The sequence below is a fragment of the Macaca thibetana genome, chromosome 7, assembly GCF_024542745.1.
Source record: "Macaca thibetana thibetana isolate TM-01 chromosome 7, ASM2454274v1, whole genome shotgun sequence".
In the NCBI taxonomy this organism is placed as follows: Eukaryota; Metazoa; Chordata; class Mammalia; order Primates; family Cercopithecidae; genus Macaca; species Macaca thibetana.
In genome coordinates, this window is record NC_065584.1 from 109,068,273 (window position 1) to 109,096,030 (window position 27,758).

General features: G+C 40.8%; 1 protein-coding gene across 1 annotated transcript in view; it reads left to right on the top strand.

The window, feature by feature from the left end:
• The window catches only part of LOC126958086 (E3 ubiquitin-protein ligase HERC2), a 221,225-nt gene that overhangs the window by 132,373 nt on the left and 61,094 nt on the right, over positions 1–27,758 (top strand). The window contains exons 49-65 of the mRNA XM_050796222.1: positions 986–1,154; positions 1,252–1,377; positions 3,190–3,298; positions 3,405–3,544; positions 7,740–7,930; positions 8,656–8,761; positions 8,844–8,935; positions 13,558–13,733; positions 17,555–17,666; positions 20,787–20,868; positions 20,980–21,123; positions 22,498–22,588; positions 22,867–23,044; positions 23,226–23,307; positions 23,396–23,567; positions 24,337–24,481; positions 25,357–25,582. Of these exons, the coding sequence (XP_050652179.1) occupies positions 986–1,154; positions 1,252–1,377; positions 3,190–3,298; positions 3,405–3,544; positions 7,740–7,930; positions 8,656–8,761; positions 8,844–8,935; positions 13,558–13,733; positions 17,555–17,666; positions 20,787–20,868; positions 20,980–21,123; positions 22,498–22,588; positions 22,867–23,044; positions 23,226–23,307; positions 23,396–23,567; positions 24,337–24,481; positions 25,357–25,582 (2,341 nt within the window). The remainder of the gene's footprint in view (positions 1–985; positions 1,155–1,251; positions 1,378–3,189; positions 3,299–3,404; positions 3,545–7,739; positions 7,931–8,655; positions 8,762–8,843; positions 8,936–13,557; positions 13,734–17,554; positions 17,667–20,786; positions 20,869–20,979; positions 21,124–22,497; positions 22,589–22,866; positions 23,045–23,225; positions 23,308–23,395; positions 23,568–24,336; positions 24,482–25,356; positions 25,583–27,758) is intronic.

The window sequence follows — 27,758 nt, forward strand, 5'->3', positions numbered from 1 at the left end:
ATAGGCATGTACTCCCTCCTGCCCCTTCTCAACAGGCAAACAGGTTTGGGTGGGTGAGGTCTTGTCAGCCTGCTCCTTCCTTGATGACATTCTGTATTAATTGTCCATCTCATAGCTCCAGTAGGCATTAGTGTCATCACCTAGACCTATCATTAGGGGCTGCACCATAGTGATTTTCTAACTTCATCTTTTCTGAGTTCGTTAGCTGGAATTCTCTTCTGGGAAAAAAAGCTTTGTTATTAATCTTGGTTACTCTTGATAATACAGGGAGACTTTATCAGTTTTCAGAATGATGCATTGGTGTTCTGCTATGTATAAAGATGACCAGCAAGCTTTGTTTTCCTTATTATCATGATGACCAATCCATTGGCTTTTAGGGAGTGATGTTTCCACTGTTACGTTTTTGATGATCAGAGGATGCTTTTGAGTGAACCTGGTAATCTTTGAAAGCTCTCTTGCTGTATGACACAAGTTGATCCAGGCTCTTCCTATATATTTCCTGCCTGAGACACAAAGCCAGCCAGTTTTTTAAAGAGTTTCTGTTCACTTTAGCATTAAATAATACTGAAAACGCACTCTGGGTGCTAGATGAAATTCTTCTTTTTTTGGAGCTGGAATCTCACTTTGTCACTCAGGCTGGAGTACAGTGGTGTGCTCTTGGCTCATTGTAACCTCCACCTTCCAGGCTCAAGCAATCCTCTCAACTCAGTCTTCCAAGTAGCTAGGACCACAGGCATGCGCCACCACGCCCGGCTAATTTTTGTAGTTTTGGTGGAGATGGCGTTTCACCATGTTGCCCAGGTTTGTCTCAAACTCCTGAGCTCAAGCGATCCTCCTGCCTCAGCCTCCCAAAGTGCTAGGATTACAGATGTGAGTCACCGTGCCCAATCAAAATTCTGTATTAATAATAGAGTAATACCACTTATCATGACTCATTTCACCTGTGTACAGATGGACTGGATGTCCAATTTCATTTTAATTCTAGGTGGGAATGATGGTTAGATGCTGCCGAGCGTATGAAGAAGTATGTGAAGGCGATGTTGGCAAAGTCATCAAGCTGGACAGAGATGGATTGCATGATCTCAATGTGCAGTGTGACTGGCAGCAGAAAGGGGGTACTTACTGGGTTAGGTACATTCATGTGGAACTTATAGGTGAGCACATTCTTTGTTCAGTACTTTTGCTTTTTCTTAGAGACAGAAGTCCCATAAATGAATGCTGATTATAATGATTTGTTACTGAAATCTGTAGGCTATCCTCCACCAAGTTCTTCTTCTCACATCAAGATTGGCGATAAAGTGCGGGTCAAAGCCTCTGTTGCCACACCGAAATACAAGTGGGGATCTGTGACTCATCAGAGTGTGGGGGTTGTGAAAGGTAATATTATCTGGGTAATAAAATTCCTGATGTTAACTTTCATTAACGCGTGTGTACTCAGTATTTCTTTTTGTTTAAGCACACAAAAAAGAAAACAAGTGTGAAGAAAGAGATAGAGTGTTTTTGTTTGTCAGTGCCTTCTGCCAAAGGCTACAGAGGAACTCACCTGCAGTGAAACAGTCAGATTTATTAATGTTAACTCATTGCAGTGCAGGAGAACACACACCTTGGGGAATGGGTGTCTCCATCAGAGGGAGTAAGCGAGGACTAGTGAAGTTGATGTTGGGTATTTGGGGGAGGGGTTGAAGAAGCAGGGGTAATTCTAAGACAGGGCGTCTTAATAAATTTACCTAGCGGGCAGAAAGAATGGAGCCATGCTAAAGTCATGATTGGTAAGGAAGCAGTCATTCATATCACCAGATAGGGGACTGTGTGGTGGTTTGTGGTTGTTTGTGGTTTGGATTAGAATCGACTTTAATCATACACGGTTAAGGAGGGGTTTTGGTTGTGCCTTGATCCATCAGTCACAGAGTGGCCTTATCTGATGCTGGTGTTCTGTAAACCTGTCCTGTCAGTTGTTTGTGAAATGGCCTAACGCTGACATTAACAGGCCAGCTCCTGACTGTCAGGACTGCTTTTCCTTTCTCCCCCACTGACCAGGCTGGAGTGCAGTGGGGCCATCTCGGCTCACTGCAACCTCCGCCCCCGGGTTTAAGCAATTCTCCGGTCTCAGGCTCCAGAGTAGCTGGGATTACAGGTGCCCACCACCATGCCTGGCTAATTTTTGTATTTTTAGTAGAGACAGGGTTTCACCGTGTTGGCCAGGCTGGTCTCAAACTCCTTACCTATTGATCCGCCCATCTCGGTCTCCCAAAGTGTTGGGATTACAGGTGTGAGCCACCACGCCTGGCTCTCTTTTTCATGCTATATAAAAATTTAGGACTGAATTTAAGACATGGAGATGTGCTAATGATGGGAATTAGGAACTGGAAACAATTCTCAGATTATATTTAATATGATACTATTGAGATTCCAAATCAAATGCGTGGCACACTTTGAAAGGTATACTATGTCGGTTTTAACAGTTGCATGAGAAATAAGTATGTGTCTAGTTTTATAAACTCTTGGTGCCATAAAGAGATTGTTCGTTTGAACCTTGTGGAAAGCTCTCTTTTCATCAAATCGCTTAGAAAATGGCCACAATTGGTGGTGGTTCCCCAGAGGTGAGAGGTTCTTAGAGCTTCTCATGTTACATAAGAACAAATGGATTATTTAATATTTTACTTTAAACATTGTTCTTTGCTTAAGAGATTGTTAAAGTATTTGCAAATCAAAACAAGACAAATTTTAAAAATAAGAATTTGGTTTCTTTGTTTTGAGTGACACATTGCTCTTATCAAAGGACAGAATAAGTTTTTATTAATGTGGTTTTTATTCCCTGAGATACTAAAGGTGGTATATGGAATTGTTGACTTGGTGGAATTAAAAACCAAAACGTCCTGTTTTAAACCTAATACAAAAGTAAAGAATGTAGTTTACAATGAACCTCCATGTGCTCATTACCTGGCTTTGACAATCGTCACCTCACGGCCAAAATTATTCATGCTCCCTTCTTGGGATTATTTTGAAACCAGTCGCTAACATCATGTATTTATTTCATCCATAAGTATTTTAGTACCTATCTCTAAAAGATATACTCTCTGTAAAAAACAAATTACTACCATGTAGTGTGACATGGCTAGGTGCAGTTTCAGGTTCAGGTTTTTACTGGTGAAGAGGAAGATGGGTCAGGTGATTTCTGTTCTGTCCTAGCTTTCAGTGCCAATGGAAAAGATATCATTGTCGACTTTCCCCAGCAGTCTCACTGGACTGGGTTGCTGTCAGAAATGGAGTTGGTCCCCAGTATTCATCCTGGGGTTACGTGAGTTGTTTTTATGATTGCTAGATTTGCTTTGGGACGAATGGTTTTCTGTTGAATTAAGTTTAATAAATGACCTTTCTTAACTCCGTTGCTGTTTTACAAATAGGTGTGATGGATGTCAGATGTTTCCTATCAATGGATCCAGATTCAAATGCAGAAACTGTGATGACTTTGATTTTTGTGAAACGTGTTTCAAGACCAAAAAACACAATACCAGGCACACATTTGGCAGAATCAATGAACCAGGTATGGCAGAATGTTTATATTCTCTCTTCCACCGAATATTAATGAAGTTCTTACTGTGGACCACAGGGTATTGGAATTTGTTATTTTAAGGTTCCTGTGTATTCGGTGAACTCTGTACAGTGAGTACAGTGAAGCGGAAGTGACAGTCCTACCCACTGATGACTGGCTGGCTTTTCAAAAAAAATCAAGACGGCGTATCAGGGAAGAAATAGAATAACTAGGCTTATTTGCTTGTATTTCCATTAAAAACGTTAAAAGAATCTCAAGAAACTAGTCACTGTTTAGTTGCAGGGCATGTGGAATTGGTTAGATGGAGAGTGAGTTTTTAAAGTTATATACCTTTTATTATATTTTTCATTGTGGCAAAATATATATAACTTAAAATTAGCCATTTAAGCATTTTTGAAGTTTATAATTCGGGGTATTAAGTACCTTAAGTACAGTGTTGCACAACCATCACAGCTGTCTATTACCAAAACTTTTCACCACTCCGATGAAAAACTGTGTACCCAGTAAGCAATTTAACTGCCCTACTTCCCTCTACCCCACCCCTGGTAACCTTGAATCTGACTTTGGTCTCTGTGAATATGACCACTCCAGACACCTCATCTAGATGGAACCATATAAGATTTATCCTTTTGGGTTTAGCCTAATGTCTTCAAGCTTCATCCATATTGTAGCATGTGTCAGAACGTTCTCCTTTTTAGTGGCTGAATAATATTCCACTGTATGCATATATCACTTTTTTTCTTTGTGAGACAGAGTCTCACTCTGTCGCCCAGGCTGGAGTGCAGTGGCGTGATCCTGGCTCACTGTAACCGCCACCTCCCGGGTTCAAGCAATTCTCCTGTCTCAGCCTCCTAAGTAGCTGGGATTACAGGCCTGTGCCACCAAGCTCAGCTAACTTTTGTATTTTTTTTTAATTATTATGTTTTTGAGACAGAGTCTCACTCTGTCTATAAGGAGTATATATGTTATATACATTTTTAGTTTTAGTAGTTACTCAAGATACAAATTATAACATCTATTTTTGACTCATTTAAATCTATTATTATTTAGTATATTCTCCTCCTAAACAATGCAAAGACCTTAGTTCTCTTTAACATCATTTATCTTCATTCTGATTTATATGTTCTTAACATATTTAACATTTTTTTCTTCTTTTTTTTGAGACGGAGTCTCACTCTGTTGCCCAGGCTGGAGTGCAGTGGCACGATCCTGGCTCACTGCAACTGCCATCTCCCCGGTTCAAGCGATTCTCCTGCCTCAGCCTCCCAAGTAGCTGGGACTACAGGCTCCTGCCACCATGCCTGGCTAATTTTTATATTTTTAGTAGAGGTGAGATTTCACCGTGTTGGCCCGGCTGGTCTTGAACTCCTGACCTCATGTGATCCGCCCACCCACTTTGGCCTCCCAAAGTGCTGGGGTTATGTGCATGAGCCACCGCATCCAGTTAAAATTTTACACATTTTATACAAATACACATCTAACAGAACTATGGAAGACATTCTTTTAGGCGCACAGAAAATGTTCATAAAATGTCAAAGGATCGGCTGGGCGCAGTGGCTCACGTCACCCAAGCTGGTGTGCAGTGCCGCAATCTCGGCTCACTGCAAGCTCCACCTCCCGGGTTCACGCCATTCTCCTGCCTCAGCCTCCCGAGTAGCTGGGACTACAGGTACCCGCCACCATGCCCGGCTAATTTTTTGTATTTTTAGTAGAGACGGGGTTTCACCGTGTTAGCCAGGATAGTCTCGATCTCCCGACCTCATGACCCACTCCTGTAATCCCAGCACTTTGGGAGGCCAAGGCAGGCGGATCATGAGGTCCTGGCGTTAACCCGGGAGGCGGAGCTTGCAGTAAGCCGAGATCACAACACTGCACGCCAGCCTGGGTGACAGAGGGAGACTCCATCTCAAAAAAAATAAAAATTAAAATTAAAAAAGTCAAAGGATCAAACAATACATGCAGGGCATGTGATGATTTTTATGTAGTCAATATTCATTTAGATTTTTCTGCATACTTTGTAATTTCTCTCCACTTTTTTCTTCCTCTTTAATTTTCCATCTATACTGTTTTTCTCCTGCCTGAAAATACCCCTTAATATTTTAAAAAATGTGTCTTTGTTGGTTACAAATTATGTATTTTTGTATGTCTGAAAATGTATTTCCTTATTATTGAAAAGTCTTTTTGCTAGGTGTTTTCTTTCAGCACTTTAAAAATACTATTCCACTGCAATTTGGTTAATATTGTTTCCCCTGAAGTTGGCTGGTAGTCTAATTGTGATTCATTAAAGCGCATCAATCGTTTGATTTTTCCTTCGTCTGCTTTTGAGAGGGTCTTTTTGTTTTCATCTTGCACAGGTTTTACATGTGCATGGAGATGTTTATCTTTCTTGAGGTTGGTGGGGCTTCTGGGGCATGACATCTTTTGTCTGTTTCGGAAAATTCTGTCTTTCAGTATTTCTTCACATGTTGCCTCTGCTCTATTCTCTTTTCTGTCTTTTTGCGGGGGGACTCTTCTTTCACTTGTGTTAGGCCTAACCTCTGTCCTGCAAATCTTTTACCTACTTGTTATGTTTTCTAAACTTTTGCCCCTCAGTTCTTCATTCCAGATATTTTTACTTTCTCTTCAGCTGAGTTCAATGTGTTCTTAACTTACTCATTAAGTTCTTAATTTTAATTATTGGATTTATCAGTTCTAGTCTATTTTATTTTCAGTAGTTTTTGGTTCTGTGCTGAAATATTATCTTTTTGGACACAGTAAGCATAGTTATTATATTAAAGTCTGTGTCTTCTAACTCCAATATATGGAGCCCTTGTGGGTCTGTTTCTATCCTATCATTTCTGGTAATTTTTAGTCACGTTTTCTTGCCTCTACATGTGTCATCATGCACTGCACATTGTATTTAAAAAATTATTTCTTGGCCGGGCGCTGTGGCTCAAGCCTGTAATCCCAGCACTTTGGGAGGCCGAGGCGGGTGGATCACGAGGTCAGGAGATGGAGACTATCCTGGCTAACATGGTGAAACCCCGTCTCTACTAAAAATACAAAAAACTAGCCGGGCGTGGTGGCGGGCGCCTGTAGTCTCAGCTACTTGGGAGGCTGAGGCGGGAGAATGGCGTGAACCCGGGAGGCGGAGCTTGCAGTGAGCCGAGATCACGCCACTGCACTCCAGCCTGGGAGACACAGCGAGACTCCGTCTCAAAAAAAAAAAAAAACAAAAATTATTTCTTGACTCAATTTGAGGCTAATGTTATTCTCCAAGGAATGGAGGAGAGAAGGTTGTTCTGTGAGATACTTGGTAAAGGTTAGTGACGATCTGGGCTCATCTTAATCAGCATTCATTGATCGAGGCGATTTTATGCGTGAACTGCAATCTGTTGAGAAAAAAAAGGGAAACCCAAAGACCCTTCATAGTTCACCCTGACTTTTGGGGTGTTTTCTGTTGGGGTTCCACGGGTGAGTTGCATTTCTGTGGCATCCTCAGCCTTTCTGGTCATTCTGGACCCCATTCCTTTCCCTTCTCTTTACGAAGCTATTGAAATGCGATGTGCCCCTCAGGGACTTTGCTTGGAACCTGGGGATGCCATCAGGGAACAGCAGCCTCTGATCCATGGTGTGCGTCATCTTGACACCTCCATTTGCCTCGAGTCTTCCGGTGGTTCTGACCTTGTAATTCTTTATTATCTCATGAATTCTGATAGTCTGAAGAGGATTTATTTATTTTTGAGTGTTTTGTCTGGCTTTAGTAGTTGTCCTCGATGGGGAATGCCAGTTGAATTCCAGATTTGCCAACTAATGAAAGTGGAAGCACTTTACAATTTACTTTTTGCCTTGTATTTATAAAAGCATTTTTAATAAGAATGGTTTTTGTGAGTGCTGTTATTGAACTTTTCCCACAGCTTATTTGTATCCTGTTTGTTTGGAAATATATTAATCTGCTGTTGTTTCCTGGGAGGTTTTAGTAGAATAAATCATACCATTATGTGGACTTCATCTCATAAATTGGTGTAATATATCTTGACTAGGGAAGCCATTTGTGACATTTATTAGCTCCTTTCAGTTTGAAACTTTCTATTTTTCTTTTAGAAAGAAGCTCCTCACTATGTAATATTTTTGACCGCCTGATCATGATGTTTCTTTCTCCCCAGTTCAGCAAGGGTTAATTCTCTTTTTGACCATCATGAAATAGGTCAGTCTGCGGTATTTTGTGGCCGTTCTGGAAAACAGCTGAAGCGTTGCCACAGCAGCCAGCCAGGCATGCTGCTGGACAGCTGGTCCCGCATGGTGAAGAGCCTGAACGTGTCGTCCTCCGTGAACCAGGCATCCCGTCTCATTGACGGCAGCGAGCCCTGCTGGCAGTCATCAGGGTCGCAAGGAAAGGTAGCGTGTGATAGGGCACAGCAGCGGTCACTTTCACACGGGTGGTTTTGCCTTCTACATTTTCAAAATGAACTTTGAGCAGCCTGCAAAGTTTTGCTGATAGCACCTGTCAGTACTCACTTTATATTTTAATTTATAAGTTATTTCAAAATTACAGAGTTAAATACCATCCAAGTTTATTGTCAGAGGTTTTAAACAATATGAGTGGTAGATTTTATCTAACTGACTACTCGATAGAGGATGTGGTCGGGCTTTTTTTCCTCCTCTCCCGCATAAAATGTATGAATTCAGATTTGCTTCTCGTTAGAAGTTTTTCTAGTATAGTCTAGCAAATTTGTGTTGCACATCGGAGTGCTGTTGTGATTACACCATCCCATGGGGGCACCTCGTGGGCACAGAGGTCAGACTTGAGGACAAGGCCTTTCTCCATCTCGGACTCTAGTGTTTTCTGCCACTCAGGTAGAAGGTGGGTGGGTAAAAGGACCACCCTAGGCCAGGAGTGTATAGATACATTGTTTCTGGGGCTTAGAGTGAGACTTTTCTCTAATGATCAAAGAATGAGGTAGAATATTCTTGTTGCTGCTAAGGTGAGGGAAAATTCTCTCTTATGCCACATTTTATATTGAAAAAGTCTCATGTAGATTCAAGCTTCAATGATACTATTGTAGTAGCTAAAATATAGCTGAATTTTGCTAACTGAGAATGTGATTTTTGTTTTTCTAAAGCACTGGATTCGTTTGGAGATTTTCCCAGATGTTCTTGTTCATAGGTTAAAAATGATCGTAGATCCTGCTGACAGTAGCTACATGCCGTCCCTGGTGGTAGTGTCAGGTAATTCAGTTAGTTTACCTAAAAAGAAGTACCTTCTATAATAAAAACGCCTTTGTTTGATTCTTTACCCATTTTTTCCTAGGTGGAAATTCCCTGAATAATCTTATTGAACTAAAGACAATCAATATTAACCCTTCTGACACCACAGTGCCCCTTCTGAATGACTGCACAGAGGTAAGCAGCTGTGGTATGATTTGGATGATTTGCAAGTGACAAGGGAGGTGACTTGGCCATTTCTGTGCTAGCATTGAGCCCAGTTTTCCCCCCTTTAAATAATTAGTTTTATCTGTTTTAAATTTTGACACTTTAAAAGATACAACTTATTTTACACAGCTTGAATTTGCTGCTTATCAAATCAACTTGAAAAGGAAACAAAATAAATTTCATTCTCACTTTATTTGGTAGCAAAGGTATGCTTGGTAAGTGCTCCTAGCAAAAGTTGTCATCAGGCATTTCAGGTTGCTGTTTGCATCTGAACACTTTGGTTTTCCTGACCACACATGTGTTTTCATGAAAAATCTCTGAGTTCCTGGCGGTTTTCCTGACCACACGTGTGTTTTCATGAAAAATCTCTGAGTTCCTGGCGGTTTTCCTGACCACACGTGTGTTTTCATGAAAAATCTCTGAGTTCCTGGCGGTTTTCCTGACCACACGTGTGTTTTCATGAAAAATCTCTGAGTTCCTGGCGGTTTTCCTGACCACACGTGTGTTTTCATGAAAAATCTCTGAGTTCCTGGCGGTTTTCCTGACCACACGTGTGTTTTCGTTAAAAATCTCTGAGTTCCTGGCGGTTTTCCTGACCACACGTGTGTTTTCGTTAAAAATCTCTGAGTTCCTGGCGGTTTTCCTGACCACACGTGTGTTTTCATGAAAAATCTCTGAGTTCCTGGCGGTTTTCCTGACCACACGTGTGTTTTCATGAAAAATCTCTGAGTTCCTGGCGGTTTTCCTGACCACACGTGTTTTTCATGAAAAATCTCTGAGTTCCTGGCGGTTTTCCTGACCACACGTGTGTTTTCATGAAAAATCTCTGAGTTCCTGGCGGTTTTCCTGACCACACGTGTGTTTTCATGAAAAATCTCTGAGTTCCTGGCGGTTTTCCTGACCACACGTGTGTTTTTCATGAAAAATCTCTGAGTTCCTGGCGGTTTTCCTGACCACACGTGTGTTTTCATGAAAAATCTCTGAGTTCCTGGCGGTTTTCCTGACCACACGTGTGTTTTCATGAAAAATCTCTGAGTTCCTGGCGGTTTTCCTGACCACACGTGTGACGCTGAAGCTGCTTTCTTGTTGTCACACCGATTGGCATCAAGTGCTGAACTTGTCATGGAGTGGCAATTTTTTGGCAATAAGGCAACTTTCAAAATGAGTCTAAGTTTATCTCTGGAAAAGTTTGAAAGAATCAGTGAAGGTTCTTTTAAACAGTACCCACGTACTATAGATCAGCGATTCTCTCTCTCTCAAATTTTCAGTAAATCTTTCCACATACAACGTCAGCACGATTTTAATACATTGAATATATGTAAAATAAGACAAATTAAGACAGATTTTTGTACTACCTATACCGTTGTCTTGTGTAGACTAATTAGAATGATAGCAGATAAAAATATCGAGTAGTTGATTTTTGTATTCGTTTAAAGTTTATAACAGATGAGTTTATTTTTAAATTATTAAATGCAGCTAACTTCATTCTTTAAAAAGTTTTATTTTAGTTTTAATTGACAAATAGTAATTTGTAATAATTTGTATATATTTTTGCAGAACACTGTGATGTTTTGTTACATGTATACTTTGTGGAATGATCAAATCATGCTAAATAATGTGTCCATCACCTCAAATATTTATCACTTTTTTGTGGTGAGAACATTTAAAATCTTTTAGCTATTTTGAAATATGTAGTACATTCACTATAGTCACCATTTATTCTGGAATGCCATTGAACTATTTTGTAATACACTGATTCATTATAGTCAATACCAGTGGTGCTAATAAGTGAAGAAAATGGCAAATTATAAAAATGAAAGATAATATTGAATTTTTCTGAAAAAATTAATCTTGAATTTTAATGCATTTTACTGGTAACTTATTACAGTGTAACTGAATACAGCCTGTAGAGTGCCTAAGTTACGTAGTTCAGAGTATATTTTTACTTTACCAAACCAATAACTAATTAATTAAATCAACAACTGAGATAATTCATAAAAGATATGTTTGCTTTAATTCAAGAAATTTTCAATTCAAAACAATTTATTCTGTGATATTTAGTGTATGTCACGTACATGAGAAATAGGAAGCATTGTGAGTAAATGGAAAACTCCTGACCTAACCTGCATGTCCCCAACTGACCAAAGAACTAGAACATACCATTCCTGTGGGGCCACAATGTTAAGCATGGCCCTTGCTGTACAAATAGTTTGTTATGGAATTTTCTTTTCTTTTTTTTGAGACTGAGTCTCACTCTGTCCCCCAGGCTGGAGTGCAGTGGCAGATCTCAGCTCTCTGCAACTTCTGCCTCCCAGGTTCAAGTAATTCTCCTGCCGCAGCCTCCCAAGTAGCTGGGATTACAGGTGCCCGCCACCTCACCTGGCTAATTTTTGTATTTTTAGTAGAGATGGAGTTTTGTCATGTTGGCCAGGCTGGTCTCAAACTCCTGACCTCAGGTGATCTGCCCACCTTGGCCTCCCAAAGTGTTGGGATTTACAAGCATGAGGCACCACATCCAGCCAGGAGTTTTCTAACATGTAAACAAAAATAGAAAGTATGCTGGAACCCCCACAAACCTGTGACCCAGCTTCAACATTTATCTACATTTTGCCAGTCATGTTTCACTTCCTGCCTCCCACCTCACTTCCCTGCCTCAGCAAGATCTTATTTCAGGAGCACTTGCTTCAATATTCATCTCTAACAGGGCTTAACAAAATATAACCCTGATACCATTATCACACCTCTAATAATTACTTTTTTTTTTTGAGACGGTGTCTCGCTCTGTCGCCCAGGCTGGAGTGCAGTGGTGTGATCTCAGCTCACTGCAAGCTCTGCCTCCCGGGTTCACGCCATTCTCCAGCCTCAGCCTCCCGAGTAGCTGGGACTATAGGTGCCCGCCACCATGCCCGGCTAATTTTGTTTTCATATTTTTAGTAGAGATGGGGTTTCACCGTGTTAGCCAGGATAGTCTTGGTCTCCTGATCTTGTGATCAGCCCGCCTCGGCCTCCCAAAGTGCTGGAGTTACAGGCGTGAGCCACCACGCCTGGCCAACAATTACTCTTTAATGTCATATAATATCCAGTCAGTGTCGAGATTTTCCTAGTTACCTTGTAAATGTCCTTTTGCAGTTGGTTTGTGTGAATCTTGATTCAGATGATGTTTGCATTCTACACTACACTTTAGCCTCTCTTGGTTTTTTTCCTTGCTAAAGAAAAAAGAAACTGAGTAATTTTTTCCCGTAGCATTCTTTATATTCTCAGCTTGGCTTTTGCATTCCTGTGGTGGTAGTCAACCTGTATTTCCTATGAAATGGTAGATCTTGAGGTTTGATCAGGTCGTTTAGGCAATAAAAAGTAATTGTTAGTGTGCACTTCCAGACACATCCCTCTTTGTTCACATGAGATACAGGGATAGAGAAATGTTGTTAATACCACAACAGGCATGCATACCAGGGGAGAAGAATGTCTGCCACGTGGGGTGTGGGACATTTGCAGGACAAATAGACCAGCTCCACTAAATGCATGGCAAAGGCAGAACGGAGGAAGGTTGCGTCTTGCTTGTGTTCTGATTTGAATGAGGCAACAATAGAATGACATGAGATAATCAGAAAAGTTTGATGACTGTAGCATATTGGATGATATGGGAATTATTGTTTGAGCTATGATAATAACAATGTGGATATGTTTTTCAAAAAACTCCTTAATTCCGGCTGGGCGCGGTGGCTCATGCCTGTAATCCCAGCACTTTGGGAGCCTGAGGCAGGTGGATCACCTGAGGTCAGAAGTTCAAGACCAGCCTGGCCAACATGGTGAAACCCTGTCTCTACTAAAAATACAAAAAATTAGCCGGGTGTGGTGGTACGCGCCTATGGTCCCAGCTACTCAGGAGGCTGAGGTTGGAGAATTGCTTGAACCCAGGAGGCAGAGGTTGCAGTGAGCCAAGATTGCACCACTGCACTCCAGTCTGGGCAACAAGTCAGATTCCATCTCAAAAAAAAAAACAAAAAGCAATAAACAGAAAACCCAAACCTCCTTAATTCAGTGATATATACTGACGTTTTGAAACAAATAATGCCTAGAATTTTTAAATGATAATCCACATCTGAACAAGATTGGTCATATGTTGGTAACTGTTAAGCTGGGTCATGGAGTCATGGAGTTCTTTGTACTATTTGTTCTAATTTGTGTATATTCAAATCTGTTTTATGTTTTAAAAAGGATGAAAGGTCTGTTACTACCTGGCATGTAATCTCTTCCTTAGTTAAGGCATCTTGGTTCAAGAAAGCTCTAAGACGGAAGAGTTTGCAGTCATTCAGTAAGGCTGTCATCCTATTTAAAACTTTAAGGAAGAAAATCAGTGAGTGTCTCACGCCTCAGGTAGACATCTCGATGAGTTGATCACTTCTTTTGAAGCAAACATTACTCAGATGTGGCTGCATTAACTTTGAATAACTCAGTTGGTATTTCCAGAACTGAAGTAAAGGAGCTCTAACTGTGTGTACATGTTGATGTCTCACACACCCCGCTCTCCAGTTAGAGGATCTAATATGCTTGATTCTACAAAGTCTGTAGATCATTCTTTTTGTGTCTAGTATCACAGGTATATTGAAATTGCCATAAAGCAGTGCAGGAGCTCAGGAATCGACTGTAAAATCCATGGTCTCATCCTGCTGGGACGGATCCGGGCAGAGGAGGAAGATTTGGCTGCAGTTCCTTTCTTAGCTTCAGATAACGAAGAGGAGGAGGATGAGAAAGGCAACAGCGGAAGGTGAGAGCCATTTATTACAAGTACTCACTTACTTCCGGCTGCATTCCTGGATCCTCACTTTCAAAAGGAAACATTTAATTAGAATGTGTCTCATACTGAGTCATTTTATGTCCACAAGAATGGTAAATTACAGTTGTTTTCAAAAATTGTAATTTTTTAAAATAAAGTGTTTAATGTAGAAACACATTATATTTAGAAAAATACCATTAAAAGAGGAAAGTGAAAATGTTTAATATCTCTACCTGAAATATCACTGTTACTACTTTGGTATATACCTTTGTAGTTTTCCTTTTTTTCTGTTACTAAATATATTTTCCTATGGAAGTTGTGTGATATATTTTAAAGCTCTGTTTGCTAAGTATTTTATCATTAACGTTAAAAAATATATTTATTTTGTATTATGGTGAAATATATATATTGTTTACCATTTTAAGTGTACAGTTCAGTGGCATTAAGTACATTCACATTTTTGTGCAACCACCACTACTGTCCGTCTCTAGAATTTCCATATGATTAGTCTTCTGTCCTGTAATTTTTGAGTGTAGTATTTTGTCTTATGACTATTCTCATTTACTCACTCAATTCTTTATTTTGTGTGAGTACTGTGATGATGACTGTTCCTGTATTCATTCAACATCTTTTGAACACCTACTGTGGGCCATTCCCAGTTATGTATACTGGGAATACTGTGATGAACATGCAAAATGAAATAAGACAGATACACGCATCAGTGTGATGTTAGGGCTTTGGTAAGAGGCAGGAAGAAGTGCATGCAGCCTGGAGAGTGCATTGGAGCATTGATCTGTCAGGACAAGGAAAACTTCCCCCTAGGCCATACATACAGAAGTCAGAATTATCGAAACGAAGTGGGCAGGCAAGGGCGTTTCTGATAGGGAAGACAACATGCAAGGGGAGAAGAATGATATCTGTGAAGTTTTTGCATGCTTGTTCATTTCCCAGGGCAGGTATCTAGAACTTGCATGTGCAGGGGCTGCTCTAAGCCTTGTTTACCATCCCAGCAGCAAACAGTGGATAATAATGGATAATAACAATGGAGGATAGTCAGTGTCCTCATAGAAGTTGTATTTTCCTAGATAAATTGCTGAAAGTGAAATTGCTGTCAAAGGGTATGCAAAATAAATGGGTTTGTTGTTAACATTCCCAAGGAGCTTTGGATTGCTGGTGTGACTGGGCACAGGAGGCAAGCCGCCAGTGATGGCTGAACTCTGTTGACCAAGACGCCCTGTGCTCTAAGTACTTGGCAGCATGTGACATAAGGAGACAACAGAGCGCTGCCCTGTGGCGTTGTTGAGCGCATTGTATAGACAGAAGTGGGGGTAGCGGCTCTGGTAATAAATCAGGTTATTCTAGGACTCTGATCTTGGCTTTGGATTCTGTCCTGTTTCATTTCAGAAACTTTGTGTAGAAGTTGAAAAGAAAATAATATCTATAACATTACCTTATCTAGAATATGTGTTATACTATATGCTATAGTTCAAACTGATTGTGTCTAGAGATACTAATTAAATGGGGACAGTACCAGTTCACTTAAATAAGGAAGTCAGTGGGATTTTTAATAAAAGGATTATAGATTAGCATTTTCTTACTCAGTAGCTACTAAAATGAATTGGGCAAAATTTTTTGTATTTTTAGTAGAGATGGGGTTTCACTGTATTAGCCAGGATGGTCTCGATCTCCTGACCTCGTGATGCACCCACCTTGGCCTCCCAAAGTGCTGGGATTCCAGGCGTGAGCCACCACGCCCGGCCGTAAAATTATTAGTACATGTATTGTATATGTGGAATAACCAAAAATGTTTTGAGCTTTACTTATTCATCAAATTTTTATGTAATTGAATATATTGTCAAAAGAAAAGCTAGATATTTGATTGTAATGGATATTTTTCTGGTAAGATCATATTAATTAGCCAATAACTTCAGAATGAGTCAGTAGCCCAGGCAGTCTCCTACAGGGCTGGCACCCAACTGGGATGTTCCCACATTGACCATGTACAGCTGGCCTCCACCCTGGCTGATTGATACTTACATGGTGCCAGACATTAAGTATCTTGAATATCAGTCCTGGTTTCCCATACGTACATACATACATGTGTGTATGGGAAATATATATCTATTTTGAGATAGGATCTCACTCTGTCACCAGGCTGGAGTGCAGTGATATGATCTCAGCTCACTGCAACCTCTGCCTCCCAGGTTCAAGTGATTCTCCCACCTCAGTCTCCCAAGTAGCTGGGATTACAGGTGTGTGCTACCATACCTGGCTAAGTTTTTGCATTTTTTTTTTTTTTTTTTTTCCTGTGGAGATGGGGTTTCACCATGTTGCCCAGGCTGGTCTCCCAACTCCTGGGCTCAAGGAATCTGCCCACCTCGGCCTCCCAAAATGCTAGGATTACAGGTTTGAGCTACCATGCCTGGCCCTCATACATATTTTTAAGTAAAAATGTGTCACAAGATACTTCAATATTTTGTGCATATGCTTGCTCACCTGTGCCTGGTATTAGATGAAAGAGTTTTTCACTTTTATTCCAAAACGTGAAATTTTGAACCCTGAAAGTAAATATTTATTAGTATATAATGTGTGAAAAAAGTGATACCTGTCTAGAAGCCAGTCTCTGGTGCCTTTGGGCATCTATCCTAGCTTATAAAAATAGAGCAAAAGCAAACAAAAAGGTGAAAACCCCAAATACAGAAGAAGCAATTTCTCAGCACTAGGCATCAGACTATCAGCCAAGAAAATCTAACACTGGCCTGTGTACTTTTTTCAAGTTGCAAGAATTGGAGCGTTTTGGATGCTGTAGATTAAACTTCTAACCTGCTGGGTGTGGTGGCTCCTACCTGTAATCCCAGCACTTTAGGAGGCTGAGCAGGGAGGATCACTTGAGCCCAAGAGTTCAAGAGCAGCCTTGATGATATAGTCTCTACAAAAAATGCAAAAATCAGTTGGGCATGGTGGTGCATGCCTATAGTCCCAGCTATTCGGGAGGCTGAGGTGGAAGGATTGCTTGAGCCTGGGAGGTTGAAGCTACAGTGAACTGGGATTATGCCACTGCATTCCAGCCTGAGTGACAGAGCATGACCCTGTCTCAAGACAAACAAAAAATAAATAAACTCCTAACCTGTCGAGGGCAGGTCAGGAAATAGATGAGCAAGGTGGAAGGAGCAAGTCCTCTGGGAAGGAAAGGAGACAAGGACTTTCAGCCCAGCTGGCCGATGATCAGGTGCTTCTGGCTGGTGTCCTAGGCAGAGGGTATAAAGGAAGAGAGAAGCATTAGGACATGTGTCTGTATTAAAGTACCTCCATGGTCATGTGGCCACATACTGTTTTATTCTTTCTGTGGGAAAATAATTGGCCAAACAGATGTCTGGATTTAGGGACACTGCTGCAAGGCCAGGCCCAGCGTGGCTCCTGGGGAGGTTTCCTGGGTCTCTGCAGTGCCATTTGTGGTAGCTGCGCATCTGTTTCCGTGGCTTGGAATGATTCCCACATGTTCAAGTTGGTATGTAAGATGAAAGAGAATGTAGTGTATCATCGTTTTCCATCAAAAATAAGAGCTGAAATTAAGTGCTGGTATTAACAGGTAGCATGGTGGTATCTAGACAATTTGACCCTCCAGAGCAACTTACTCCTGTACATGCTTGAGGTTGTATTCTATTAAAGCAAAATTTTAAGAGTTTCTGAAAGTAACCATAAAATTTTGAGTGCTTGAGGTTGCTTTTCTTTTTATTTTTTAAATGTTTTATGCTGAATAACCTCTATTTCTTTCTTTTCTTTTCTTTTCTTTTTTTTTTTTGTTTGGTTAGCCTCATTAGAAAGAAGGCTGCTGGGCTGGAATCGGCAGCTACGATAAGAACCAAAGTGTTTGTGTGGGGTCTGAATGACAAGGACCAGCTGGGCGGGCTGAAAGGCTCCAAGGTACGGCCTGCTCCCTGGGACCCAGCAGGGCGGGGCACTCGGCAGCAGCCACACCTCGTGAAGTTTTTATAATAACTTTATGCTCTATGTGTTGTACTGTTTCTTTACACGAACTAAAAGACATTATCAAATTACCCCTCAGAAGCGTCTCTCCTTGGAAAATTTCACTTTAGATATAATTGTTTTATTGCAGTCTTATAAACTAGAACATAAACTTTTGAAAAGATTTCACAAGTGCATAGACAAAAATTACAGACTATCGATAGATGTATCTTGCCTCCCCTACAATAAACACTTTTGACTATCATGAACAAAATAATGTGTAAAAAAGCCGTAGTGGCACACAGATGAGCAAGTTGTGGTCTCTGTCCTCCAGGTGCTTTGTGCCTGAGATTCTTCAGGGTAAAGTAGCTTGCACAGAGAGAGAAGGCTTTGTGAGCACAGAGAAACAAGCAGAATGCACATGTGTGCGCATACACACTTGACTTATTCTTTGCAGGGCTTGTTGTGGGTGGAGAGCGCCATGATCTCATTTACCTTGTCAGTAAACCATGAAGCACGCACGGGAAGCCGTGCCACAGCCTCTGTGTTCACAACATCCTTCATCCCCTAGGTACTGGGATGAAAGGTTAATTTGTATTTTGAATTGCTTAGAAGAAAAAGACCATATTTTGAAAAGAATAGGTGTAAGAAATGATGCATTTAAACTGGAGTTGAATTTGGCGTTCCTTATATTACTTAGTGTCTCCTGGCTGAGGAGCCACAAAACAAATTCCTCTAAATTTTATTGCCCAGAGGCACTCTGTGTTCACATGAACTTAGGCTTCCTGTTAGTATTCTGTGAGATATCACATCGTACATTTTCCTTATTGCCTGCCCTGTTGAGAAGCTGAGAAATAAAGTTAGAACTCATTCATTTGAACTCTTTCCTTTCAAGGTGCAATAATTTTTATCTGTATTGGAGCAGCCTTGAATTGCATTTGTGTTTCAATGCCCCTGAGCTTGGTTTGGGAAGTGGACAGTGGGCGGTGAGCTGTGGGTGTCTCAGCTGTGGGAGTGCAGGGCTGTCCAGGGGTCCCTGAGGTGCAGGCCATTGGTGGGAGCCTATGACCTTGCTCACTGCCCTACATGGAGTTTTCACTTCAAGGACGGAGTCATCTTTCCATGGTTGTGATGAAAATCCTTTCTTCCGCTGCAGTAGTGACTGTTTCACCCATGGAATCATAAAGGGTTTTTTAGACAAAGGGCCCTAGGAATTTTAAATTAAATTACATCCATCTACAATGGGAAATTTAAGTATATAATTTCTTAGAGATGTCAGAGTCAGAATCAGAGAATGAGCAGGACATGACTTGAAATAAGGTATAGTCTACAGGTGTGTGTGTTTATCTTTACATTATATGCATAGTCATTCCTCAGTATCCATGGGGGATTTGTTCCGGGACTTCCTGTGGATACCAAGATCTGTGGATGCTCAAGTCCCTGATATAAAACAGTGTAGTGTTTGCATATAACCTATGCACACCCTCCCAAATACTGTATATCATCTTCAGATTACTCAGAATACCTAATACAATGTAAATGGTATGTCAATAGTTGTTATATTACATTGTTAAGGGAATAATGGCAACAAAAATATCTGTACATATTTAGTATAGGTACAATAAAAAATCTTCTCAATCCATGGGTGGTTGAATTCATGGATATGGAACCTATGGATACAGAGGACCAACTGTATTTTATTTTTTACCTTCTATTATGGAAATGTTCAGATGTACCCAAATAGAGTGAATAGCATCACGAACCCTTATGTACCTGGTACCAGCTTCCATAGTTACCAGCAACTGTCTACGTTTTTCTGTCTCTGTCCTCTCATTCCCCCAACTCTGGTTTAAAGTAAATCACAGTGTATCATTTCATTTTTAAAATACTCTAGTGTAAATCTCTAAGGGATAACCAATGCCTTTGGTTAATGTAACCATACATAGTAGTAGCACAGTCATGCGTTACTTAATGATGGGGATACATTCTGAGAAAGTTTTGGTAGAGTGATTTTGTCATTGTTGAAAAATGATAGAGTGTACTTAACACAAACGTAGATGGTGTAGCTTACTACACACTCAAGCTATATGGTATAGCCTATTGCTCCTCCTAGTACAGTTACAACATGTAACTGTACTGAATATGGTAGGCAGTTGTAACTCAATGGCATTTGTGTATTTAAACATAGAAAAGGTACAGTAAAAATACAGTGTAAAAGATTAAACATGGAACACCTGCATAGGGTACTTACCATGAATAATGGAGTTTGCAGGACTGGAAGTAGCTCTGGGTGAGTCAGTGCACATTACTGTAGACTTTAGAAGCACTATATGCTTTAGACTACTCTATAAAAAATATTTTTCTTTCTTTAATAATAAATTAGTTGTAACTTTACCTTTACTTTTGAACTTTTCACTTTTTAAAAAACTTTTTGACTCTTATGATAATAGTTAGCTTAAAACACAAACACAGCTCTGTACAAAATGTTTTCTTTACATTCTTCTTTTGCTTTTTAAACTTTTTTGTTAAAAACTGAGACTCAAACACATACATTAGCCTAGCTAGGATCATAGTGTTACTTCCCTTTCACCCCCACGAAGGAGCTAGCTGTCCTTTCCTGTGACGGCCGTGCCTTCTGGAATCCCTCCTGAAGCACCAGCCATAGGCTGTTTTACAGTCGGCTTAAAAAAAAAAAGTAGAAGGAATACACCCTAAAAGAATGATAGAAAGTATTGCATAGTGAATATATAGGCCAGTAGCAGTTGTCTGTTATCATTATGAGGTATTAGGGATTGTTGATATGTAGCTGGCAGCACAGAGGCTTGTTGACACAGCATCACCACAGACACATGAGGAATTGGTTGGACTGTGATATTGTCATGGCCAGGTCACCACTAGGCAGTAAAGATTTTTCAGCTCCATTATGATCTACTGGGACTGTCATTGTATATGTAGCCTGTGGTTGAGTGAAATGTTAAGCAGTGCATGACTGTAATTCCTTGTATCATATAATAAGGTAACATAATTTTAAACATGCAAGTAAAATTTTTTTTTTTTCTTAAAAAAATTCTGTTCTAGATAAAGGTTCCTTCGTTCTCTGAGACACTGTCTGCTTTGAATGTGGTACAGGTGGCTGGTGGTTCTAAAAGTTTGTTTGCAGGTATGATTATTCTAATATTAAAAAATTTTTAAATTATGCTTGGCACCAAAAACCAGAAAAGTTTTTAATGTTGTGAAAAGTGAGTCCTCTCCTGGCTGTCGTTCCTTGCAGTGACTGTGGAAGGGAAGGTGTACGCCTGTGGAGAAGCCACGAATGGCCGGCTGGGGCTGGGCATTTCCAGCGGGACGGTGCCCATCCCACGGCAGATCACAGCTCTCAGCAGCTACGTGGTGAAGAAGGTGGCTGTTCACTCAGGTACAAACCAAGCACCAGCAGGCCTGTGTGGATCAGCCTGTTGCTCTTGCTCCGTTGTTAACCAAAGCCCTAATTGGTGTCCTTACATTCTTTCTTAAGTTTTTACTTAGTAGGAATAAAAATTGGATAATGTAAATCTCTAGGTGGTCTAGAATTTAGTTATTGCTGCCAAATCAAGTTCTTTGCCTAAAAGCAGGCTGTATTTCTGAAAAAGAGTCTATAACTTTCTTCAGATTCCCAAAAGTATCTATGAACCCAAGTAATGGAAAGATCCTTTAAACAAAACCAGACCACTCTTTCAGTGTAGGGAGTGTTTATTTTGGAAGCACTGTGCTAGGCCTCTGAGGAACGGAACTGAATTAGACACAAAGTTCTAATTCAGTTCATGCCTATGCTGAACGGGGCTCAGTGTCACCCGCGTAACAGGAAATCCAAATGATAGTGGCTTAAGCAATGCAGAGTTTTACTTTTCTCCTTGTAAAAGTCCAGAGGTGGGGTCAGAGTCCATCCAGCAGGGCTGTGTCTATGAGGAGTGCTGGTCCTTTGTGTCCCCCTTTGTGGGAACATGGTCTTAGACTAGCTCTGGCCCCCAGAGTCCAGGGCCAGGCCTGGCAGAAGAGGCAGGCACCACACAGTGTGCCCTCCCGCCCATGCGGCCTTCTCTCCAGAGGCCCTCTGAAGCCCCACTCATTTCACTCACCATCTCCTGGGGGTAGAGAAGGCTGGGAAGTGGTGTTTAGCTGAGCACATTAACATGGGGGTTCTGTTGGTAAGGAAGAGGGAGAATGAGCGTTGGGGGATTACAAGCCTGGTCTGCTGTGATGTTCAAAGCCCAGGAGTTGGCAGGAACTCACTGTGTAGGAGTGGTCATGCCTTTAATCCTGAGGCAGGTTGTATGGACTTTGAGAATATTCCATGCTGGGGAAAGAGCATCAACTGGCGTGTTTTGGGAAGAGTGAGTATAATGCTAATGCAAATGACTGAATAATTTCACTGTTGAGGTACAGTTCTCAAAAGCTTAAATTGACACTATTTTTACATTTTGTCTAATCACAAATTATTTTTACTTTTTTCATCTAAATTTTGATTTTTCATGTATTTAACATAATAGGAACCCTATTAATAATCAGTATTATTTTGCCTCTTTGCAAATTCTTTCTAGAGTTAAATTTGTAGTTTAGTAAAAATTCACTTATTTGACACATATGTCCCAGAAAGCTTTGCTGCTAACTCCGCTATTGATCCTGTTGAGTTACTCATTTATTCAGCTCACACTCATTGAGTGTGTGCTACATGCCAGGCAAAATAGGGAGCTATGCTGTGGGCTCTCTGTACCCTGCCCTTTGGCAATCCGCACATCTGTGCATGTTGCAGGTGGCCGGCACGCGACGGCTTTAACTGTCGATGGAAAAGTGTTTTCGTGGGGCGAAGGTGACGATGGAAAACTTGGACATTTCAGCAGAATGTAAGGGTACTTTCTTTAGTCTCATTTGCTAATAAGAAACTGTTACGGATACTCTTGAAAGTTATTTTGCGGAAAATTGGAATAGATTATGGAAATGGATCTTAAACAATTTTTTTTTAACATGGTTGTTTGTGTTTTGGTCTCATCGGTTCTGCTTAAGGTTTGGTAGTTGATCTGTGGATCTTGTGTTGACTACATGTGGATCAGTATAGATGTCTTTTTTCCTTCGTCTCTAAGAAGGGACGGATTGACTGTAGGGAACTGATTGCTTCTTGTAGGAACTGTGACAAGCCAAGGCTGATCGAGGCCCTGAAAACCAAGCGAATCCGAGATATCGCCTGTGGGAGCTCGCACAGCGCGGCCCTCACATCCAGCGGAGAACTGTACACCTGGGGCCTCGGCGAGTACGGCCGGCTGGGACATGGGGATAATACGACCCAGCTAAAGCCCAAAATGGTGATTATACGCATTTTTGTTGCTTACAGAAAGCTTATCATCTGAAGATTTCAAGATAAACTAAACTTCGAGTCTAGGAAAGTTCATAAAGATGTGTGCATGGTTGGTTTTGTCTTTGGGAAATTCCCTTGCTTTCTCCGTGCCTGTGCTTGATTCTGTTTTTAAATTTGTAATTGAGTAGGTGAAAGTCCTTCTTGGTCACAGAGTAATCCAGGTTGCCTGTGGGAGTAGGGACGCACAGACCCTGGCTCTGACCGACGAAGGTGAGTGCCTGGCATGATTCTGTGCTCCTGGGTGGGTAAGAATGATATGAAACGTTGGCCTGAAGTATATGTATATTCTTAAACCTAGGTTTGGTATTTTCCTGGGGTGATGGTGACTTTGGAAAATTGGGCCGGGGCGGAAGTGAAGGCTGTAACATTCCCCAGAACATTGAGAGACTGAATGGACAGGGGGTGTGCCAGATTGAGTGTGGAGCTCAGTTCTCCCTGGCGCTCACCAAGTCTGGAGTGGTGTGGACATGGTATGTAAACATCCTCCCTGTCACAGTGTGCGTGCTTGTGCAGGTGCGTGTGGGGAACGTGGGCCTCACGCCAGGCCCACCCCGGCATGATTGTGACCTGTCAGATTCTTACTTATACATGCGTCTTTGTCCTTTAAAGGATATTGAGTTGAGATTAGTGACAATAGTACAAGAAGAAATTTCCCATTGTAACTGGGTCATTTTGAAAATAATAGAAAAATTTTAGGCCACTTACCTTTCCTGTTTGGGTGAGATTTATAGGAAAGATTTCTTCTGCTGAAGCCTAAGGATAAAATGAGAGCAAAATAACCTTCTGAATCCTTTGATCCTGAAAAAGTTAACATGTATTTCTTGTAAAAGCTTATTTTATTAATGTGCAAAAGAGCAGGTGCCCAGACTGGCCTTGAATGGTGTGTCAGGCCTTAGTGCCAGTGTCATGACAAGAGGCAGCTTGAGAAAGGTATATACCAGATAGTACTTTGGATAAGTGTTTGCAGTAGTGTGTCTTATTTTCAGTCTCTTTATATGAAAACTTACAACAGTAACTTAAATATCGTAAAACATGTATTAAAGTATTAAGGTTTTCCCAGCTGACTTAATAAGTTAATTTGAATTAATGGTGTATGATTTTGAATGTAAGTTCAAAGACCCTGAGTGCCGTGTGTGATGTCATTGAGCTGGCTGTGAAAGATGTGAGACTGAGCATTTTCCTGTGTAGCATTGTCAGACCATAACGTATTGTAACACTCCACCATTGGCCTTCTCCCAGGGGAAAGGGGGATTACTTCAGGTTGGGCCATGGCTCTGACGTGCACGTGCGGAAACCGCAGGTGGTGGAAGGGCTGAGAGGGAAGAAGATCGTGCATGTGGCCGTCGGGGCCCTGCACTGCCTGGCGGTGACGGACTCGGGGCAGGTAAGGCTGCAGGTGGCCTGGGGGTGGCGTGCCATCCTGACTTGGGGGACTTGGGGGTCACGACATGGTGCTCGTCCTGTTGAAATCGCAACTGTTGATGAAATCAGCCGAGTCTTACTGCTTGAAGAACCATGAGGGCAGGACACGTCCCTTTTGAGCAGGCTGCAGGGGTTGGGGGGCGGGGTCCTCAGAAAAGACATGTTCCCATTCTGAAGTCTGCGTGAAAAGTGTGTGGAAAGATTGTTATTCTTGAAGATGCTCGTTCTGCAAGGTATTAGCAAGACTTACCTTTAGAGAATTGCTAACTGGCGAGGAGGGATCCATGCCTCATTTTAGAGACAGAGCTACTGCCTGACAAGTGTTACTGTCTCGTCTGCTTGTGGGAGCATATGCTATGACTGGCTTGTGGATATTCAATTTTAAATTTTATTTATGAAAGCAAAATTACCATTACTGTTTTTGAGTCAAAATGAATTATACTTTATAATTCTACAAGGCCAAGAAGCAACTTACTTGAAAAATGAGCATATTGTTTTTGGTCATTTTTCTTTGCAAAATAAAAGGGAAAAAAATTACTGCACTTAGTTGAAGAGAGGACCTTCTGTGTGTCTTGCAACAAAGCAGAATTGGATTAATATTAAGAAAATACTCCTTTTATAGGTATCATCAAGCGTTTTCATGGTTAGATTTTCTTCAGAATTGTTGTACACTGATGCCATTTCGTAAGATTGTGAAATGGTTTGTTTTCACCTTTAAGAACTCAATTCTTTCAACTACCGTGGCATACACGTTAAGCATTTTGAAGTAAAAATTACATTAAAGAAAATGTCCTGAAATGTTGAAAAATTATAAGCATTTTCCCCCCTCGTAAACAGGTGTATGCTTGGGGTGACAATGACCACGGCCAGCAGGGCAATGGCACGACAACGGTTAACCGGAAGCCCACACTCGTGCAAGGCTTAGAAGGCCAGAAGATCACGCGCGTGGCTTGCGGGTCGTCCCACAGTGTGGCGTGGACAACCGTAGATGTGGCCACGCCCTCTGTCCATGAGCCCGTCCTCTTCCAGACTGCGAGAGACCCTTTAGGTGCTTCCTATTTAGGTAACACAGATTTGTGTCTTCTCTGAGATTTTTCTGTAGATTACAGCAACCTTACAGATTTATTTAATTGTGCCAACACATTAGAGGTTGTAGTGCTGTGTTAACTGCATTATGAATCTAAAGACACAGAAGAATTAGGGTGTGCTCTCATGCGATTTATCCATGCTGGAATGAAAATTGTAGAAGAAAGTATGTTGCTGATTCTTGTATTTATGATCAGGTAAACTCACAGCGCTGTACTTGTGTGTAAACAGGACTCCTAATAACTGCCTGAGAGATACAGGCACTGTAGCGGGCTCTTTTGTATTTTTTAACAGCTTTATTCAGTTATTATTGACATATAATAAACTGCATCTATTTTAAGTATACATTTTGATCAACTTTGAAATATATGTGATCCATGAAAGCATCACCACAATCAAAGATAATGAACTCATACACTACTCTAGCGTTTTTCTCTGGCCCTTTGTACCCATCTCCCTTTTGCTTTTAACTCCCCTCCTCCCTCCTGCCATATGCACCAACTTAATTTCTGTCACTATAGATCAGTTTACATGTTTTCTTTTTGTTGTTGTTTGGTTGGGTTTTTGTTTGTTTGTTTGTAGACAGGGTCTCACTCTGTCGCCTAGGCTGGAGTGCAGTGGCATGATCTTGGCTCACTGCAGCTCCCACCTCAGCCTCCTGAATAGCTGGGACTACAGGCACATGTCACCATACCAGGCTAATTTTTGTTTGTTTGTTTGGTGGAGACAGGGTTTTGCCATGTTGCTCAGGTTGGTCTTGAACCCCTGAGCTCAAGTGATCCTCCCACCTCGGCCTCCCAAAGTGCTGGGATTATAGGTAGGAGCCACTGTGGCAGGCCAGTTTGCATGTTTTACAGCTTACTATAAATGGAATCATACAGCATGTACTCTTTTTTACAAATCTTACTTTTTCCACTCAGCATAATAATTTTGAGATTCACTTATGTTGCATGTATCAGTAGTTTATTATTTTTAAATTGTTGAATAGCATCTTAAGATAAACAAATGCAATTTGCTGTTGGTGAATGTTTGGGCTATTTCCAGTTTTTGACTGTACAAGTGAAATTGCTAATGGACATTTCCATACAAGTTTGTGTATGGACATCCACTTGAAATTCTCTTGGGTAAACTCCTAGGAGAAGAGTGGTTGGATCATATGGTAGGTGTATGTCTAGCTTCTTAAGATCGCTACATACTGTTTTGCAAAGTGGATGTTCCAGAGGCCCACATCCTCCACATTTTTGTCAACCCTTGATATGTTCAGTCTTTTAGTTGTACTGATAGATGTATGGTGGTATCTCATTGTGGTTTTAATTTGTATTTCCCTATTAACTAATGATCTCAAGCATCTTGTTTATTTACGAATTAGATACCTTTTTTGGTCAATGTCCATTCAAATCTTTTCCCATATTTAAGTAGGTTGATTGTTTTCTTACTGAGTTTGAGAGTTCCTTGTATATTCTGGGTTACAAGTCCTTTGCCTGATATATAAGTTGCTAATATTTTCTGTCAATGTGACTTGTCATTTTATTCTCTTCATAGGTGAATCTTAAAGATTAGAAGTTTTTAATTTTGATGAAGCCTAGTTTATTCATTTTATTCTTTTGTAGAGCGTACTCTTGATGTTGTGTCTACAAAACCTTTGCCTCAACATTATAAAGATTCTCTTTCTGTGTTCTGTTACAGAAGTTTTATAGTTTTAGATATGTGTATCTATGACCAGTTGATTAAATTTTATGTATGGTGGGAGGTTCAGATTGAAAGGCTTTTTCTGGCTTGATTGTCCAGTAGTTTCAGTTGTATTTGTTGAAAAACTTTGCTTTTCCTACTGAATTGCCTTTTGCCTTTGTCAGAAATCAGTTGTCTATGGATGTATGGATCTATTTCTGAACTCTCAGTACTGTTTTTATTTGTGGATTTTGGTGGCGATGCCACATTGTGTTGATTACTACAGCTTTATAAAATACCTGAACTCAAGTTGCAACAGTTCTTTCACTTTGTTCTTTTTCAAATATATTTTGGCTGTTGTAGTCCCTTTGCATTTCCATATAACTTAAAATGAGCTTGTCATTTTTTTTTTTTTTTTTTTTTTGAGATGGAGTCTCATTCTGTCGCCCAGGCTGGAGTGCAGTGGCGCAATCTTGGCTCACTGC